We start from the raw sequence: 20,177 nt of genomic DNA, 5'->3' as shown, positions 1-20,177 counted from the left end.
TAACATCTAGCAAACTCTTTTCATCCCCTTTTCTGAAGTATACAAAGTCAGATCATTGTCCATCTAGCTCAGTACTGTCAATACTGACTGGTAACAGTGCTTCCCCCCAGCCCTATTTGGAGAGATCAAGAACTGAACCTAGGATATTCTAGATGCTAACCATATGCACCACCACTAAGTTGCAAGCTCTCCCTATCACATCCAGTTCTGCATATATTGGCCCCACATTACAAACATCACTGGGAAGATGGAAGGCAAGAGTAGACCATAATAGACCTGTGTGCACACAATGTGCTGCTCAAATGTGTATATGTGCATCTGTGCTCGAAGAGACCTTATTCTTTCATCTTCATTGGTGTTTCAGTGACTGTCACAAGCATATGATAGAGCAGTGCCCTTTACATTACTAATGACTATATAATTATCTGCCATCCTGCCCTTTATAAGACAAACATTTATTCATATAGCCCTTGGAGTAAAGTATCTCCCCCACCCTAGAAAGGCTAGTCTCCCTGTATAAGATCTCCATCCCTGCCCTAATATGTTTGACTAGTTCCCATGCCATGGCTACAGAAATGGAACTAGTGTAATAGCAGAAATAAACCTTTACTACTGTTCTTGAATGGTGGGGAGAATTATCTGTATAGAGCCAATATGCGATCAATAATCATACATGGATATGACCATGTCTTATCTGCTGTTGGAACTAAAGTTGTATACCTACAATATGGTATTTTGAAATAAGAATAATTTATTTTATGATTATTCAAATTTGCTAAGAACTTAAAAATTAGTAATGTTTCTGCCTCAAGAAGCTGACTTATGAAAAGCCAAGCAGCATTGGCTGTGGAAACCCAGCCAGATGGGCAGGGTATAAATAATAAAATTATTTATTATTATTATTATTATTATTATTATTATATTACTTCATAACTTGCTAGGAAATCACTGTACTGCTACCAGCTGTAACTAAGTAGGAATATGTGAGCAATAAGGTTCCCAAACAATGAATTCCAGATGGTCTTCAGGCAGGAAGCATCCTTACTAAATGAAGTGGATCATCTTGTGGTTTTGGCTTTTTGTATAGGTCCTGGAAGGCACTTGCCATAAATACTAAGCCAGTTATTGAGTGGATTCCCCATGAAAACAATGTTTACGCTGCTAAAGCCCCAATGTTCTGATGGTGTGTAATGCCAAAGTCTCTAAGGATAACACACCTTGTAGGTCAGGACTGGGGAACCTGTGGCCTTCCAGATACTGCTTGACTACAATTCCTATCCCTGACCACTAGCCATGCTTGACAGAGCTGATGCAAATTGGAATCCGACATCAGGAGAACTACAGGTTCCCAAAGTCCTGGCAATTGTCCACCTTGTCCAATGGATTGGCTGGTGGTGAACATGAGATTGCTTTTCGTCCCTTTCAAAAGGCCTGTCCTGGTAGAAGCTTCACACCTTACAGGTTCTGAACTTTAGCACTAACATAGAAGTGCAAGAAACAGTATGCATTTCAAAAAGATATCAAATTGCATGGGATTTGTATGTGACATAAGTACAGCTTTGTTGATCAGAACACAGGTGCATCTCCATCATTGTTTTCCATAATGGCTAACTAGATGCTCTGTGACTTTCAAGCAAGGCAAATGGAAGATAAGCATCTCTTATTTGTCCCAAGAATCTGGAAATCAAAACTTTACTGATTCAGGACATAGAAGTTCTTTGTTTTAGTTGTTATGGATAATGGTAATTGATAAACCTATATTACATTAGTTTGCCTGATCCTTTTAAAGCAGTCTATTCTAATAGCCAACACAGCATTCAGCAGCTGTGAATTCTGTATATTCACTATGAATTGTGCAAAAGGTGTTGTATTTCAGACAGATGATATATTTATGTACATTCTTTCCTTTATTTTTAAAAATCAAAGAACGCAACCCATAGGGGCAACTCATTGTTTTGTTCACTGCACTTCTTATACAGTAGTGTGTAGCAAGGGATAGAACGACTGAACTGAAAATAATTTTTTCTTGCTACAGTGCTCAAAATAGATACACTGCTGACTATGCTCATGGCAAAGTCAAAGACCTGACACACACAGAATTTTTGTGGCAACCATCTGTCTTAGTAAGACTTTGGATTTGTCATGTTTCTCTGGGTGAAAGCAAGGTCAACATGCCCTCTCTCTCATCTGCTGCAAAAGCCAAGGCAGTGAAATGACTACTCAGGCTTGCCAACATTTCAATCCCACTCTTAATCTCACATGCTGAATCCAGAGGAAAGACAGCTGTCAAAACCCTTAGTTGTTGGGATGTGCTGGAAGGTATGCCCATTTACTGCCTAACGAGGCCCAACTCTAGTTTTGCACCCAGGTGAACCTAGGCATCATCACTCAAGAATAGCTCAAAAGACCATAAGAGCATTGTTTCTTCATGGCAGCTTGCATTCATCATGTAACAGTGCCACTTCAGTGGACACTTCATGAAGACAGCAGGGCCACTGAGGTAACCTCTGATATTGCTACTGTTGGTTCATGTTCAGTTATTTGCTAGGTTTCTCTTCAGCACAGGGTTTGGTCCAATTTTAAAATGAGGTGGAGAAAATGCATTACACCCCCCCCCCCCCATCCAGAAGTAGCCTGGAATGGCTGTTTACTAAAACACTGGTGCTGAGACAGTATCTTCTACCATACCTAAAGACAGCAAGGGGTGCAGGGCAAGCCACTTAATGCACATAGCTCTAGCCACTAGCCCCTTACTGCTACAACCTCACAAAATCTGCCACCCATGGCTGCCTCATTTTGCCTAATGGTAATGTTTCACTGTAAAGCAGGGGTAGCCAAACTTGCCTCTCCAGCTGTTTTGGGACTACAACTCCCATCATCCCTAGCTAACAGGACCAGTGGTCAGGGATGAGGTGAATTGTAGTCCCAAAGCAGCTGGTGGGCCAAGTTTGGCCATCACTGCTGTAAAGTGTTCTGTTATCTACCCTGCCCCCACCCCCAGGCCTGTTTGCTCTTGATGGCAATGTAGCTCTCCTCCAGATATGGATTTGGCCTATTAAACAATGGTTTGTGGCATAATTGTTCATGAATACAGCTGATACCTAGTAATTGTTTCCCCCTCTTGGACAAAATGTCACCCGTATACAAAATTGTACCCTTTGTCTTCTTGTAGTCACATTCCTGACTAAGGTTCTGTGTGCTAGCAGCTAAATCGATCATGGTGAATTCCAGTACCTCTTTTTTCTAGAAAAATAGCATTGGTCAGGAGGTTGTGATGATAAATTTTTTTTCTTTATTGTTCACCTGTGTGCTCCAGCTCATTAATTATTTAATCTTAAATTTAAATGTCATAATTCATTACTTTGCTTGCTTCAGTGCAAGAACGTAGCCATTTTATGAGTGTTCCACAATGACAGCCATAACAACAAATATAACTGAAAGGTGCCTGAAAGTCCTTGGCTTATGTGTTTGGCAAGATACAGATGTAAGTAATTATATAGTTATTTAACTTTAATGAAAATATAGCACAAATGACCACAAGCCAAACATCAGTACAACAAACTTTTGCCTACTCCCTCACAACTGTTTTTGCCTATTCTTTTCCAACTGCATATAAACTGCAAACGGCAGAAATTTATCTTTGTCTAGAATTAACTATAAAAGCTCATAAGGATAAATCTAATGCAATAAATACTACTTCCTCTCTGGAAATCAAAACAGAGAAATGTGGCATGTTCTCACTTGATGTTAATGAATACAATATTCCTATTTAAAGATAAATAGTGGGCAAGATATTGGGCAATTTTTTTAAAGTGCACAAATGGTGCAGGTGCTATTCAAGTTGTGTGGAGATACAGAACAGCTTCAGATGCCATAGATCTGAAAAGATAGCCTGCCAGGGCATGCCACAACCTAGAACATTCTGCCATTAACTGTAAGACATTCAAATATTTCCTGTGTTTTTCAAGGAATTGTGTTTAAACATGTAAGTCTTTTCTTACACAGCAACTTAGTCTATTTTTTTTATTAAAAAGTTTTCAGAGGAGAAAAAATGTGCCTAAAGCAAAATTAAAACATGATAAGCATTAGTTGGCTTAATTCTTTGTGCATTTAATGAGCTCTTTTTTTCTAATTACCGTAGGTTAGGAAATAGACACTTGCTGAAAAATGGTGTCGAGCCTTGTGGAGAGACAAGGAATTTATTAGTTTCCTGCATGTAATGCAGTAAGACTTTTTTAACTTCTGTATTTCATTAGCAAAACAACATCAGCACTGTTGGCAATGAAGTGTCCAGTGAAATATAGTAGGGTGGGTAAGCAACTGAATTAACAACTGAGTAAACAATGTTAGCCTTGTAAAATGAAGACAAAACATTGGAATGGGATGAGTTTAAAAATAGGAAAACTCTCTCATGCAGAAGCTACCAAACCATATTTACTCAAGTTGGGGTTCTGTGTAACTGGTGGCACAGTGAAAGGGAGCAGAAAGCATGCACTGGTTCCTAAAGTGTAAAGTGTCTGCATGGCAGCAATATAAGGCTGTCCCGATGCCCCATGAACCTGGATTTGGCACAGTGCTTTCCATCCCTACCTTCATGCTTAAATATATTTCTGTAGCTTCCAATATTTAAAGGCAGCAAAAATCCCAAATCAGCAAAGACAGGTTTATAAACAGCTTCCTTTTTCTTAGGAACACTGCCTTCCACTCGTTCATATACATGGACAGAGGTGAAAGTAAACAACATCAGGCCAGTGGTAGAAGGGAAAACTGATTGTTCCGTTACAGGCATCTTAAGAGATATTCAATATACCACAGTCCCAACCCATATACAGACCAATGCACTAAATTAGTCCTTATCTATTTAATGTTTTGATGACACCAAGTTGCAGAATCACCTAAGGGTTGGGGAACCTGTGACCCTCCAAATGTTGTTGGACTTGAACTCCCATCAGGCCCAGCTAGCACGGCCAAGAGCCATTATATTATATTGTTGCGTATCAGTCCAAGCTCTGAGTGGTGTGAGATTCCAGGGGTTCTAGGCAAGGGTTGTTTCCTTGGAATGAGGGACAGTGGAGACTGGTGTCTTTATGATATATGGTTTATTTACACATATATACAACCTGATCCTACAATGGAGGGACTTACAGCATTAACACCCCAAGAGGGCCTTGTTTCTCCCATAGCCACAGCCTTGGATTCCAGCAGAAATCAGGAATGATTCTGCCTCCCAGCTGCCCAGCCTGAAGCTTTGCTTCTATCTTCTACCTCTCACACACCTAAATTCTCAGCTCTGGCCTTTTGCCTCTTTAACTACCAGTGAGTTGAGGGAGGGAAACCCACCCATTTTCTGCCTGTCCCCTGAGCCACGTCCTTTGTAACCTCAGTGGCCCATACTTAGAGGGTCAGTACCTCACCAGGAAGCTAGCCTGGCTATTCAAGGAATTGAATCTGTGCTGGATTAGGAATTAGAAAGGGACTCAGGCATACAGCCTATCCCCCAAACGCTTAACTCACTCACTCACTCACTCTCTCTCTCTCACACACACACACACACGCACAAATGTGGCACTGGTGAGTATTGGTGAGCATTTAAAGATGTTTTTATGCTTGCTTTTATGTTCATTTTTGTAAGTTACCTTGAGTTCACTGGGGGGGGTGCCTAATAGGTATAATTAATAATAATGGCCAGGGGTGATGGGAGCTGAAGTCCAAAAACAACTGGGGGACCACAAGTTCCCCATCTGATAAAACTACTAGATTACCCCTCTTTATTTAGTGTCAGCTTGTATTGACTGATCTTGCTAAAGGGCCTGTGGTTTAATCATGGTAAAATTTATTTGTTCTCTAACCATTCATGTTTCAAAAATACAATTAATTAACAGATTCTGCAAGCCTGTAGGAGAAATGTTAAACATATACCTAACAGGGTTATAAATTATGTGCTCCATAGCAGCAACTGAAACCTTGAGCTCCACAGAAGTAGGAGAATCATCAGAAAAGCCATGTTGTTTTGCTTTGGTTATGTTTCAGTTGACTCTTTAGGCCAGTGATGGTCAAACTTGGCCCCCCAGCTGTTTTTGGACTACAACTCCCATCATCCCTAGCTAACAGGACCAGTGGTCTGGGATGATGGGAATTGTAGTCCCAAAACAGCTGGAGGGCCGAGTTTGGCCATCACTGCTTTAGGCAATTAAAGATAGAAAGATATTCCAGTGAGGGAGCCGTGTTAGTCTGTTGCAGCAAAAATAAGCCAAACACAATTATTAAGGCAAAATGCTTTGTGGACTTCATCAGATGCATGAAGTATTGTTCTCAGTTGGCAGGAATATTTTTTTAAAAACACGTTAGTGGGAGGTGGGTGTAAATACTGGGCTCAAATGATCATGAGATGGTTAAAATATAGTCTGTATTAAATGAAGTATGTGCAAAATAAACACAGTGACCATTCTTAACTGCTATTGCTTGTAACACAATCTTCCAATACTGTATTTACTATGTTAATTAACACCTCTGGTGGGTCAGGAAACTATTTTCTCTATTTAAGCGCAAGGAAGATATGCATTTTCCAATCCCAACATGTGACTATAATAATAATAATTTATTAGTTATACCCCGCCCATCTGGCTCGGTTTCCCCAGTTACTCTGGGCGGCTTCCAACAGAATATTAAAATACAATAGTCTATTAAACATTAAAAGCTTCCCTAAACAGGGCTGCCTTCAGAAGTCTGGTAGTTGTTTTTCTCTTTGACATCTGGTGGGAGGGCGTTCCACAGGGCAAGTGCCACTACCGAGAAGGCCCTCCGCCTGGTTCCCTGTAGCTTTGCTTCTCACAGTGAGGGAACCACCAGAAGGCCCTCGGCACTGGACCTCAGTGTCCGGGCAGAACTATGGGGGAGGAGACGCTCCTTCAGGTATACTGGGCCGAGGCCATTTAGGGCTTTGAAGGTCAGCACCAACACTTTGATGAAACGGGCCTTCTGTTATGTAGAAAGGCTAAGGCAGATGAAAATAAAATATATAAAGCCCCTTTCTACATGTGTACACTGTACTGAACAACCATTTTTTAAAAAATCAATCTATCCATGTTGGAGATTGTATTGACACCTGGTATTTTGCCTTTATTAAGGCAGAGGGGAAACAGTGCCCTTTTGTGCGTTTGAAGACCATCTCACTTTTATGTAAAATATCTGAATACTACTCATTCCACAGACACACACACACACTTGCCTATATCCAGCACTCCACGAGGGGTTGTGCCTTTTAGGAACCCCATAACAGGCATGAATAAATTGACAAATGGCGTTTCCCCAAAATCAATTCTTCAAGGAAAGTTTCACTTACACTGACCTCTGTCTGCCATATGCTGCTGTTAAAGAGCACAGGAGCCCAGACAGGGAAAGCGTGTGTGGAAGTTGGCTATCTCATTCACCACAAGAGCTTCCTCATCCGGGAACTCGCTCTTCCTCGTCGAATTTAAACTTGGACCGTTGGAAGGGAGAATGCGCGCGGGGCGGGGGGGTGGTGAGTGAACGGGACCCCTCAGCAATAGAAAAACGGCGCGCCAAGGAATTCTGTGAAGAGGGAGAAACGGCCACGCTCACTTCCTAGTTTTGCCGACAGAAATGAATGGATTTGCCCTGAAATCCTGCGGCCCAGCCGGAACGCGGCTTACTGCGTTTCTTCACACGGGGTATATAAAGGAACAGAGAGATTTTTCGCGAGGCTGCCAGAATTTTCGTCATCCCCCCGAACCCCCCTTCTGCGGAGAAAGGACTCTCCCTTGAGGTGGGCGAAGAATGCTGTGAAGCTATTTGACTGGATTATGTTGTCCCCCGGGACGGTGGGCCAAACCATTCTTCAAAATAGAAGGGGTGCACGTTTTTATGTGAGAAACCGAGCCGGCTATTAAGTGGAATACTTGCGCAGTGCAACAGGGGCGGGATAAAAGTGAAGAAGTGAGCTGAGGAGGAGTGTGTCGAGAGCGGCTCGTTGGTCTAGGGGTATGATTCTCGCTTCGGGTGCGAGAGGTCCCGGGTTCAAATCCCGGACGAGCCCGTTGTTGGAGGGGGTGGTATAATTCCTTCCTATTTTGGGGGACGACCGCATTTTATTAATTTTGCAGCTCTATCATCAAGGCCTTGTGGGTGGGAGGAGGAGGAGGAGCGGGAGACAAGGTGCTTGGTACATAACCAGGAAAGCGATCGAGCCTTCACGAGAGGAAAATGATAAATAGATAAAGATTAACAGGAGGTGGCACTGTTGAAAAACGGGGCGAAAATATTGCTTTGACATGAAGGTTGCCATGGTTATTTTTAAAACATATTCCCAAATCGAGGACTCGGGAGAAGGAAATTAAGACGCCTCCACGGAGCACGCAAGGGAAGAGAAAGGCTTCAAATAGCCTTTTATTCTGATGCTCTTTTCCATTAAGAGTCACGTGGAACGATTGCATTTATTTTATTTTATTATATTCTGGGCTTCCTAATAAAACCGCCTCTACTAGCACCATTGTCATGAATTATTAGTACTGTACGTAGTATTATTACACATGCAGGAAAGGAGCTGAGTGAATAGGAAGGATTTTAAAAAAAAAAATCTAACTCCGCTTTTTAAAGTTACACAATAGGCAACGAAAAAGGAAAAGGGTCGTATTTTCACATCATAGTGCAGCAGTAAATGGCATAACGACCATACCAATAAGTCCCGTGACAATGTATATTAAGTTTTGGGGCGGTGGGAGCCATGGGGGGGGGGATACATTTTTATTGTGCTTTTAGCACAGGGGGGAGGGGGGACAACGGCTACAAAAAAAAATTTAAAAAATGGGCTCGTCCGGGATTTGAACCCGGGACCTCTCGCACCCTAAGCGAGAATCATACCCCTAGACCAACGAGCCAGCCTTCTGCGGCTTCTCTCGCTGCTCTACAAGGAGTCTATGGCCATGTGGCCGTATCTGGAAGAGAATTTAATTTCTTTAAAATGCTAAGCAACATTAAAACATTTAAATACCGATGCGCCTTTCAAAGGTGGTTTACTTTAGGACAATGTAACTTGCAGGGGGGAGGGGGCGTGAATCCACACCAGCCGCACGCGCAAAAATTGTTTCTCTGCTTATACGTATTCAGGAAGCGGTTTGCAGCTGCTATAGATCCTTTGCCTCGCACAACGTAATAACGTAAAGAAAATTATTTCCTTGTTTTGATCCACCATACGTCATAGGAACAGGATGGCAGAGGGGGACTTTTTCAAAGCAGCAGAGAGATTTGAACGATTGGTAATTGTATTACAATTTGACGTTGTTATAATGAGGCTGTTATTGGACTGCAATTGAAAATTAAAAAAAATATTATCAAAGCGGCAGAGAGACGGCCTGAGACGTCTCATTCCAGTGTATGCAAAGTATTTAGAAGGCGCCCTTCATTGCAACGATCTGAGGACGCGGGTGCAATGAAGTGCGCTTTAAAACAATCGTATTATTATAGCAATAAGGAGAAGAGAGCAACTAAAATCAATACGAGATAGTGATCTTGAAACTGCAAAACGGCATGTTTGTTGCTAGACCTGCTGAGACCTGCGGTATCCCCAAAAGCCTTGAGTAAGCCATATTTTGAACTGGCGCCCAAACTGAAGTGTCAGCAGCGTCCCCCCTACCTCGGAGGGAAGAGTTCCATGTACCGGGCGCCGCCGCGGGAAAGGCCCTTCTCGCCTGAGGACAATGCCAGGTGGCTGGACTCCGAGAAGGGCTTCCCGGGGAGAGCCTTTCATGAGAAATGACCCTCCTGCCTGAGACAGACCATTTGAAAATGAGTTGCAATATCCAGCCTAATACTTGGGAGTGAAGAGGGGACAGGGACTAGCACAAGTTTTCACTCCCACCATTCCACCCACCTCAAAAAGCGCAACTCAAAAGCTTGCCATAATTTTGTGACAATTTCATTTGGTAGAATCCAGCTGTATATTTTTGACTTTTTATTACTACTGCTAATAATCATCATAATAATCAGATTTATACCCTCACACTTTACTCCAAAGGAGGCCAGATCAGCAAACATATCCTACAACCGTCTTTAAAAAAAACACATACAGACTTTAAAACAACCATTTTAAAAAGTTCTAAAACCCTAAAAGCAATCATCTACTGCAGTGCTTTCCCCCCCCCTAAAATAATGTTTAGGGGTACTCTCATTTTGACTCAAGAAAATCAACATTTTATAGTTCAAATCAGGGAAAGTAAATACAGTAAATGGACAAAAGTACAAAGATCCACATGTTTAGTGCTATGCGTACCCCTCTGTACCCGCCAGGAAAAAAGCACTGACCTACTGTCACACTAATGATGTCAGGGTTAACGGACAGAAATTTCAGTCATCCAAAAACACAGCAAACAGGAATTAGTTAATTTTTAAATTTCTCCTAAAAGTTGTTAATGAGTGTGACTAGCATAGCTCACTAGGAAAGGCATTCAGCAGACAGGGGACTGCCACCAAGAAGGCCCTGCCATGGGCTACTGCAGACAGAGCAACCTCTAGTGGTGGCACCCCCAACAGCAGGAGAGGCTTGAGATGGTTGATGCTTAGGTACTTGGGTGGGTCCCAAGCAGTGCCGGATTTATGTATAAGCTAAACAAGCTATAGCTTAGGGCCCCACAAAACTTAAAGGAAAAAAACTGGATGTACATTTCCAGAATATAAGATAAAAAACAAATAAAATAAAACCTACATACAGCAACAGTGTTTTGTGTTGTGTAGGCTCCTATGATGTAAGTAATAGGCCTAGCCTGCTCCCTAAAATATCACTGGTTTGCTCATTTCTGTATATAGGGTGCCTACATTCTGCATGGACTGGTTGCATGGCAACATGTGCAAATGGCTTTAGAAACCTGTTAGGTCCATCAATTACCATATGGCATATATTCAACACAAAAAGCAGGGACAATTTGTTGTTGACAAAGGACAGCTGGACGTATAAAGGGCCCCATTACCTTCAGTAGCTTAGGGCCTCATCAAACCTAAATCCGGCCCTGGTCCCAAGCCATGGTGTGTGCTAACACCTTGAATTTGGCTTATGGACATTTGTTGTTTTTACCCATATGTTTTTTATTTCTTGCATTTACAATCCACTTTCCTCCGAGATGTTCAAGACTGCCTAAATGGTTCTTCTCTCCTTCTATCTTCGCAACAACCCCCTGAGGCAGGAAAGGGTGCATAACGGGGTTGCAGCTGCGGCAAGGCGCTTTTCCGAAGTGCTCTCTGTTTACGCTCCTGCTGGAGCCTGGGGAGCATTTCGAAGCCCTTCCCCGGAGGCTGCTTCGCCCTGACAGCGGCTCCCCTGGACTGGGCCGCGTTCTTTCCCAGCCTCCTGCCCCTCACGGCCCGCAACAATGGCTGTGAGGTGGGAGTGGGCGTCACAATGGGCGAGAAAATGTGGGCAGAGGCAGAAAGATGGGCGCCCTGTCCACGGCGGCAGCAGGCGGCGCTCCGGGGAAGCGCAAGAGCTTTGCCGCCCGCGATCCCGGACTATGGTTGGCGGTGGCTTTCGCTCTGGGCCAGTGTGAGCTCTCCTGGTATTCTCCCACTATGCGGGGGGGGGGGGGCGGGAAGGGAAGGAGCCTAGCCGCTCCCCCTTTGCTGGGGTTCCTGCTTGCTCCGGCCTTGAAGAAGAGGGGAAGTGGTTGGCCGGTCCACAGTTGCAAGATCGCTGAAAAAAGATCACTATTTATGAGCGGCAGTTCAGGGTGGAGGAAGACACGAAATATCAGTTTGGAGGGCTGGCAAATTGTGACCCCTCTTTGGTTGCGCGTGTCTCAGTACCCTACACCCTCGAGAATCCCCTCGCTGTGCAAGGGTGCCTTGCACACGTGCTGAGCACATACAAGGGAAACCTGCAGTCCTTAAATAGGTTTACAGAATCCATTGTATTCAATGGGATTAAATGTGCTTCCGATCATGGGCGTGGCCAAGGGGAGGGCAGCTGCCTCCCCCCCAAATCAATACAAATCTGAGGTTCTCCCCCCCCCCCCGCAACAAAAGCCTGCCCACCCCCAACAAAAATCCTGGCTACATCCATGCTTTGGATTTATGCATTATTGGACCATTCTCTAGTCTACGCCTACTAAAAAGTAAAATCTTGGAAACTGGGAGGTGTCGCTTCAACCTCCTGGTTTTCTGTTTTTACTTTTGGTGCTTTATTTTAAGTAACTCATGGAACACAGTAAAATGAATAATCCCAGAATTTTTATTGTTTTTTATTTTGGAAGCAGTTTGCAGTTTTGCACCCCAGTTCCTCATTGAGATTGTATACGCACTTGTAACTCAAATCAGGACCTAGAAACTGCAAAAATGGTACTGAGAACCCATTTCCTTAAGTGTCCCTTCAGGTGGAGCACTGAAACCCTGAATAGTACAGTTCTAACGAGCCGGGTACAAAATAGGCCAGTATTTCATGCCATATTTCAAAAAGTAAAAACCAAGACACCCCGAAACATGTTGAGCTTTTTAAACTCCATGAAAATCCGGGCGTATGGCAACCCTACATGTACTGTACCAGCAATGAAAAATATGAAAACAATAATCCTAAATATGCTATGAAATTGCATGTAGCAGAGTACAGGTATATGCAATTTCACAGCGTGTTGAGGATTTTTGTTTTCATATTTATGATGGATTGAACTAACATTAATTACTTAAAGATAAACTTGTTGCAGGCTTATAAAGCCCCAAAGTTTGATGCATCTGAGAAACCAAAGCACTGGTATAATCTGAAAACAAAGAGTTTAACTTGCTGCGTGATATGGTAGAAATGTGGTTCTAGTATCTCTGGTCTGTTACCATAATAAATCGATTCCCTTAAATGTGGTTCTAGATTTTCCCCTTAGTTGTGTTATTGCAGATTAGTTTGATTCTTGGAAAATTAACTTTTTAGCTCAGTCCTGTGCAAATCTAGGACTATTACTTTATTATACTTCATATACCGGTAATTAAATCTATTTTGGTGAAAGAGGCCTGTGCATGGATCCTGTGCAGAAATATCTTCTCAACATTCAGTTTTATTCATTGGTCAAGCTTTTATCCCACATTTCAGGAAATGTGCCAAACTTCAATATAAAATGACAACAGAGTACCAAATAAAATCAAAGATAGAAACTAAAAATATAATGAAAACAGTAATGCAGATGTTTTGTGTCTGTGGAACCAAGAGAGTTGTGACGTCTGTTACCTTTAGTAATCAGCTTGAGATGCTTTCATAACAGACAACATATCCATATATAAAAGCAAATCTTTATGCAGTTTTGTCTTGCTCTGCATGTTTAAAAACTGTAATTTTGTTGCTTACAAAGGGACTCGGATGGCATCTTGTTCTTCAACAGTCGATAGCACAGCTGATGAAGAAGTTTCCTCACCAACAGAACTCATTGTGGGGATTGGGGCAGATGCAAAGCTTCCATGCACATTCAGGTCATCAGAGGAAATCACCAGTGCAACATCTGTTACGTGGAGCTTTCAACCAGAGGGATCAAAGGCTCGCCCCATACCAGTAAGAGTTAATGTCTGAGGAGAGCCTCGTTTTGCGTAAGAATTTGTGGTGAAAGTGGATTACAGTGGTACCTCGGGTTACATATGCTTCAGGTTACAGACTCCGCTAACCCAGAAATAGTACCTCGGGTTAAGAACTTTGCTTCAGGATGAGACCAGTAATCGTGCTCTGGCGGCGCGGCAGCAGCAGGAGGCCCCATTAGCTAAAGTGGTGCTTCAGGTTAATAACAGTTTCAGGTTAAGTACAGACCTCCGGAACAAATTAAGTACTTAACCCGAGGTACCACTGTACATGTTTTGACAGCGCTACCTTAATTTTGTCTTATGGAAACAATTTATTGTCTGCTCTGGAATGACAGCACTTGACCATATTCTGCCTTTCCTGCAGCGTCATAAAAAAAAGTAACCTTTGTGCCGTTTTATTCACATCGTTATTCACTTGGTCCTGCTTCTTTATTTCCTCAAGATCACATTGTGTGTCTCTTTGTAGCCTTTTAATGGATGTGTTCTTGCTCCTAAAACTCAAGTATTTGATGAACAATCACAATTCCATGCATGATCACTTTGGAAGTTCAGAAGGACTTATTCCGAAGTATCTGTAGGATTGCAATCCGAATCTTCAAAATTCCCCACCCAACTCCCCAGTTTTGTTTCTGCGTTGCCTCCTTTGTCCTTTAACAAATCCGTCTGTAAGAGCTTGCAGCAGGGTTGATCACTGACTCTCTCCCTCTCTCCTTCAGATTTATTAGAAATTTTCTATCTCACTTTCTGCTATAGTGCCCAAGGTGGCCCTTTTACTTCCCGCTTCACTGCATGGCCATCTCTTGATATCTCATGTCTCAGAAATGGTAACTCTTGTATGTATGTGGGGTAGTGTCTCTTAGTGGAGGGATTTTTCAGGTGAAACCATATAGCCTCTGGAATTTGCTGACTGACAGCTGCAATCCTGGGCATATATATACATAAATTTTGTACTGTTTTTTAAACAAATACAAATAACCATTAAACACTCATCCAGCAGCACAACTAATGGTGTTTGTTTATATATACATACTTGAGAGTAGGGCTATGTGCACATTAGCAGCTTGAAATGAAGGTCATCACCCCCACGTATTTCAAATCACTTTTAAATGTTGCTGTTCACAACAGAGGGTGCAGAGATGCAAGCTCCAATTCACTAAATCTATCATCTGCACATGTGCAACAGCTGCCTGAAATATACATACCTTAGCTTAACCATGGTTTCCATATTCTTAATGGATGAAAGCTGGGTTGAAGGAAGGCACACCAGACAGGAGTGTATCACCAGAAGTTATGGGAGGCCTATGGACTGTGGCAATGTCATGTTTAGGGAGGTTCTTAATGTTTGAAGTTTTATTCTCTTTTTAGTGTTCTGTTGGGAGCCGCCCAGAGCGGCTGGCGAAACCCAGCCAGATGGGCGGGGTATAAATAAAAAAGTTGTTGTTTTTACTTGGCTTCAAATGACTGCAGTGGCAGCATGCTGGAGCCAAAGTAAGTAGTAAAGTGTACACAGCCTGAGCTCCATTGAACTTAGTGAGACTTACGGTACTTCAGATTGAACATGCCTAGGATTCGGCAAAAAGTAAGAGAGGCTTCCAAAATGTAACAAGAATAAAGTTTGGTGGTTTGGCTGGCTGCATCTGGGTGTTACCCTTTGTGAATCCACTGAAGATCAAGCTTAGAATCCAAGTTTTGTGTAATCAATCCCCGAGGTGTTGGAAACATCCACTCAATGTTACTAAAGCAGGAAGAAAAGTTAAATGTTCATGCAAAGTTAATCATGGTTTGATTTGAAATTTGTATCCTGCTTCTCCAACAACTATGTTCAGCTCAAAGCAGCTATTAACAAAGTTATTGTGTTTGTTTTTATGCTTACAGTTTTTCTATTACTCAAATGGGAGGGAATATAATGGAAAGAATACACAATTCAATGGTCGAAGTACCTGGGATGGAGATTTTTATAGAAAGGATGCATCCATCAAGGTAGGAAACATGCAACCTATAGACAATGGCACTTACTTCTGTGATGTTAAGAACCCACCAGACATAGTCACTGAGCCAGAGCAAGTTGAAGTTAGAGTTTTGGAGATAGAGAAAATATTGGGCCCTGGAAGAGCAGCACCAACCCCTGCAAGTACCACAACGGCAACGGCAACGGCAACCACAGCCTCTGGAAACATTTCACTTAATGGAGTATCATTTTGGCTACTTGTCCTTCAATTCTGCTGCATTCTAGCATCTTTTCAAAGCTATTTGTTCTGAAAATAAAGTATACCTCTTAAGATTATTAGGAGTGTTCTCCAATTTATTATTATTATTATTATTATTATTATTACTACTTTAATTAATTACCTACCCTTTATTCTAAGGTCCTGGGTGGGTTACAACAATTTAAAATACAACAGTAAAAACTATTTAAAGATTTATAATTACAAAAAAATACCATCACAAAAGATAGGGTAAGTCTTGAAAATATATATTTGAGGTGTCAAAGGCCTGGACAAAGAGGTACATCTTCAGCATTTGCCAAAACATTGTCTGAAGTTGTCAGACAAACCTCTATGAGGAGGGAGTTTTAACACACTGTCTTCTCAGGTGTACAGTTATGTTATGACTTTGGGGTGGGGGTGGGGAAGTAGGCGGTATGCAAAGAGGGGAGGGATTTGTTGAACTAATAACCGAACTGGAATACAAAAAAGGGAGGTGCGAGGAGGTCCTGGAAATAAGTAAATGAAGGCTAAGTAACGGAAGGAAGGAATTGTTTTTAACTATTTTTATTTTCTATCTTTTTTTCTTTTTCTTTTTATGTCTTGTAATATTTTGAAAATCTTAATAAATATCTTATAAAAAAAATGAAGTAGGCGGTATGCAGAGACCCTTCTAACCTCTGGATCTAGCAAGTGTTGAAGTGTAAGTAATGCTAGGGAAACAAAAGCCATTAAGACGAACAAAAGCAAGTATATCCGTGTGACATGGTAAATTTGTGGGGGCCCCCCAACAAAACTGTATGGTAGTTAGAAAAATACAAAGGTGAGAATTGAAAGTGGGAGAGAGTCAGAGCAACATTTAAGAGAAATGTTTGATTTCTGTTTGGATTCAAAGCTGTGGGTATGAGAGAAACAAGACCCTCTTAGGGTGTGAATACTGTAAGCTCCTTCATCGTAGGCTCAGGCTGTATATATGTGTAAAGAAACCATATACCATAAAGATACCACAGTCCCCACTGTGCCTCATTTCCAAAAGGAAACACAAACCCTGGGTAAGCGTCTGGAACTCCTGGAATCCCGCACCCTTGGATACTGGGGGTGCCGTGCAACAGTTATGTGGTATCAGCAATATAAGCATTCAGGACACAATTCTTTGTTTTGTCTAAACTTCTCTTTATGGGTAGGAGTGTTGTGTCTATCACACTGCAGTGCACGTTAATCTCAAATAACACACTGTGACCTGTGATGGGAGTACTCTCTGTACAGCTATTAATAGGACAGAGGACTAGGAGCAGTCTATTCTCCCAGCACAACATCTGAAAGGCATTCTCTGGAGCAGGCTGTGAAAGAGGCAAAACCACCTGGAGAAGCTAGTCCATTGCACCTCAAAGCGTCTCTTCATGGTTGGACTGCAGCAGACCCAAAATATATTTTACTATACTCACCACATTTCTCCTGGTGAGAAGTTATAGGGGCATGGTGCTTACCCAGGTGTGATTTGCTTATGCAAGTCACTGGCCTTACTGGTAATTTGTAATGGTTGCATTTATTCTATGTATATGCAGGGTGAACATAGGCAGAGGCACAACTAAAACACTCTGACCAACAGGAGAAATCCACTGCTCCCACATCAGATCTCGTGAGAGGAAAGTAGCCAGAATCTTAAGATACTTCTGCAGATTCAGCTCTGTGTGTCCTTGTCTTTCTCATTCACATCTCTTGTGCCTAGGACTATCAATATCAATATCCCAAATCTCCCTAAGTACTTCTGTGGAATGGAGAGAACAAATATATCAGTGTCAAAAGGGGGTGTGGTGGTGGCTAGAATTCCAGGCTTCTCTAAAAGTTGTCATTTCACTGAAACGTACATTTCCTGCCAGTACTGAAAATAAAATGTGCGGGTTTCCATAGTAACTTCATGCTTGTGAGTCAAGATCTTAAGCCCACATTGCATGTGATTGACTTTGAAACCCAAATATAAAAACGTAGGTTGAGGTAGGATGGAGGAGATAATTTGGAGGAGACTAGAAGCTAGTCTGTAGGCCAGTCTTCAACCATTGTCACTTGATTATGCATGACTAACTTCTGCTCTTTGGCAGCATATACGGTATCTTTAAGTGTTTTTTTCCAGCATGGCCTCACTGCCTTACACATTGACAAGCTTTATAATATAGTGGTACCTCGGGTTAAGAGCTTAATTCGTTCTGGAGGCCCGTTCTTAACCTGAAACTATTCTTAACCTGAGGTACCACTTTAGCTAATGGGGCCTCCCGCTGCCGCCGCACAATTTCTGTTCTCATCCTGAAGCAAAGTTCTTTTTTTTTTTTTTAAGCAATTTATTGGGTTTTACAATAAGAGTAAACATAATAAACAATATAACATTTGTCTTAACATAGTTTCACATTTTCTTTGGACTTCCTCACATCTCCCGCTCCCACTTTCATCGTTGTAACATTTTGTCAGCAATTTATCATCTTATTTAAATTCTTATATCCCTTCTATATTTCATAATCTTATAATTCTCGAAAGGAGTTAAATTTTCACAGTCTTACTTATTTTCTTAAAAACTTCTAAATTTAGTGGTGCTCAGTTATTTTAGTCTAGCATCTTATTTAGCATTCACTCAAATTACAATGCTTTTGTAAATAGTTCTTAAATTTCTTCCAATCCTCCTCAATCCTCTCTTCTCCCAGGTCACGAATTCTGCCGGTCATTTCAGCCAGTTCCATGTAGTCTATCAGTTGCATCTGCCATTCTTCCAGTGTGGGTAGATCTTGAGTTTTCCAGTGTTTTGCGAGAAGTATCCTTGCTGCTGTTGTTGCATACATAAAAAATGTCTGGTCCTTCTTTGCCACCCCTTGGCCGACAATACCCAAAAGGAAAGCCTCTGGTTTCTTAGTGAAGGTATATTTAAATACCTTTTTCAATTCATTATAAATCATTTCCCAGAACGCCTTCACTTTAGGGCAAGTCCACCAGAGGTGGAAGAACGTTCCCTCACACTCTTTACATTTCCAACACTTATTATCAAACAGGTGGTAAATTTTTGCGAGTTTGACTGGGGTCATATACCATCTATAAATCATTTTCATTACATTTTCTTTCAGAGCGTTACATGCAGTAAATTTCAATCCATTACTCCACAACCTCTCCCAGTCCTCAAACATGATATTATACCCAATGTCCTGTGCCCACCTTATCATAGCCGATTTAACCGTTTCATCTTGTGTATTCCATTTCAACAGCAAGTTATACATCCTTGAGAGTACCTTAATCTTTGGTTCTAACAATTCTGTTTCTAGTTTCGATTTCTCCACCTGGAACCCTAGTTTCTTATCATTTTTAAAAACTTCTTTAATCTGAGCGTAATGTAACCAATCTCGCACTTTGTCTTTCATTTTCTCCAAACTCTGCAATTTCCAATTGTCTCCATCCTTTTCTAGTATTTCCCAATATTTTGGCCATTTAGCCTCCATATTGGGTCTTTTTCGGGCCTTAGCTTCCAGAGGTGAAAGCCACCTTGGTGTTTTATTTTCCAGCAAGTCTTTATATTTTGTCCAGACATTAAACAGTGATTTTCTGACAATATGGTTCTTAAAGGCCTTATTTGCTTTAACCTTGTCATACCATAAATATGCATGCCATCCAAAAGCATTGTTAAACCCTTCCAAATCTAACACATCAGTGTCTTCAAGAAGTAGCCAGTCTTTTAGCCAGCAGAACGCTGCGGCTTCATAATACAACTTTAAGTCTGGCAGGGCAAAGCCCCCTCTTTGTTTTGCATCGGTTAATATCTTAAACTTAATTCTGGGCTTTTTGCCCTGCCAGACAAACTTAGAAATGTCTCTCTGCCACTTCTGAAAGCACTCCGTTTTGTCCAAAACCTGAAGTGTTTGAAATAAAAACAACATCCTTGGCAATACATTCATCTTGATAGCAGCAATTCGGCCTAACAAAGAAAGTTTCAATTTTGACCAACTATCTAAGTCTCTCTTAATTTCTGTCCAGCATTTTTCATAATTGTCCTTAAATAGACTTAGATTTTTTGCTGTTATGTTTACCCCTAGGTATTTTACTTTTTTAACCACATTAAGTTCCGTCTCATTCTGAAACCGTTCTGACTCTGTATCAGTCAAATTTTTCCCCAAAACCTTAGTTTTCTGTTTATTTAGTTTAAATCCAGCCACCCGACCAAAGTCATTAATCAGTTGTAATACTCTTTTCGTACTGGGCTCTGGCTTCTGCAGGGTCAAAACCAGGTCATCTGCGAAAGCTTTTAATTTATATTGTTTCTGACCGACCTCATCCTGAAGCAAAGTTCTTAACCTGAGGTACTATTTCTGGGTTAGCAGAGTCTGTAACCTGAAGCGTCTATAACCTGAGGTACCACTGTACTCTGCACAATCTGGGAATGAT

The 20,177-nt window shown here is 41.7% G+C and overlaps 1 protein-coding gene and 1 long non-coding RNA gene across 8 annotated transcripts in view; one reads left to right on the top strand and one right to left on the bottom strand.

Moving 5' to 3' along the window:
- The window catches only part of LOC308474958, a 41,640-nt gene extending 34,175 nt beyond the window's left edge, over positions 1 to 7,465 (bottom strand). For 3 of the 5 annotated variants that reach the window (XR_013985054.1, XR_013985055.1, XR_013985056.1), the window contains exon 1: positions 7,343 to 7,460. This is a non-coding gene — a long non-coding RNA (uncharacterized lncRNA). Of the gene's footprint in view, positions 1 to 7,342 lie in introns of all 5 variants that reach the window. The other 2 variants (XR_013985053.1, XR_013985057.1) reach the window with 2 other exon arrangements.
- A 171-nt stretch (positions 7,466 to 7,636) lies between these two features.
- Positions 7,637 to 15,841, top strand: LOC308474948 (myelin protein zero-like protein 1). Of its 3 annotated transcripts, none has more exons than XR_013985043.1 (3): positions 7,637 to 7,786; positions 13,338 to 13,534; positions 15,433 to 15,841. XR_013985043.1 is itself a non-coding variant. In XM_081001560.1 (3 exons), exons 1-3 carry the CDS (start codon positions 11,411 to 11,413, stop codon positions 15,814 to 15,816), a joined length of 735 nt encoding a protein of 244 aa, XP_080857686.1. In that variant the 5' UTR covers positions 11,376 to 11,410; the 3' UTR covers positions 15,817 to 15,841. The 3 variants fall into 3 exon arrangements, 2 of the variants coding, with proteins under 2 accessions (XP_080857686.1, XP_080857687.1); XM_081001560.1 differs by lacking the exon at positions 7,637 to 7,786 and adding an exon at positions 11,376 to 11,564; XM_081001561.1 differs by lacking the exon at positions 7,637 to 7,786 and adding an exon at positions 11,392 to 11,551.
- The last annotated feature ends 4,336 nt before the right edge of the window (positions 15,842 to 20,177 follow it).

This window comes from Podarcis pityusensis (assembly GCF_964106645.2).
Source record: "Podarcis pityusensis genome assembly, chromosome: 4".
Lineage (NCBI taxonomy): Eukaryota > Metazoa > Chordata > Lepidosauria > Squamata > Lacertidae > Podarcis > Podarcis pityusensis.
The sequence above is the reverse complement of the archived record's forward strand: the minus strand, read 5'-3'. Positions and strand labels throughout refer to the sequence as shown.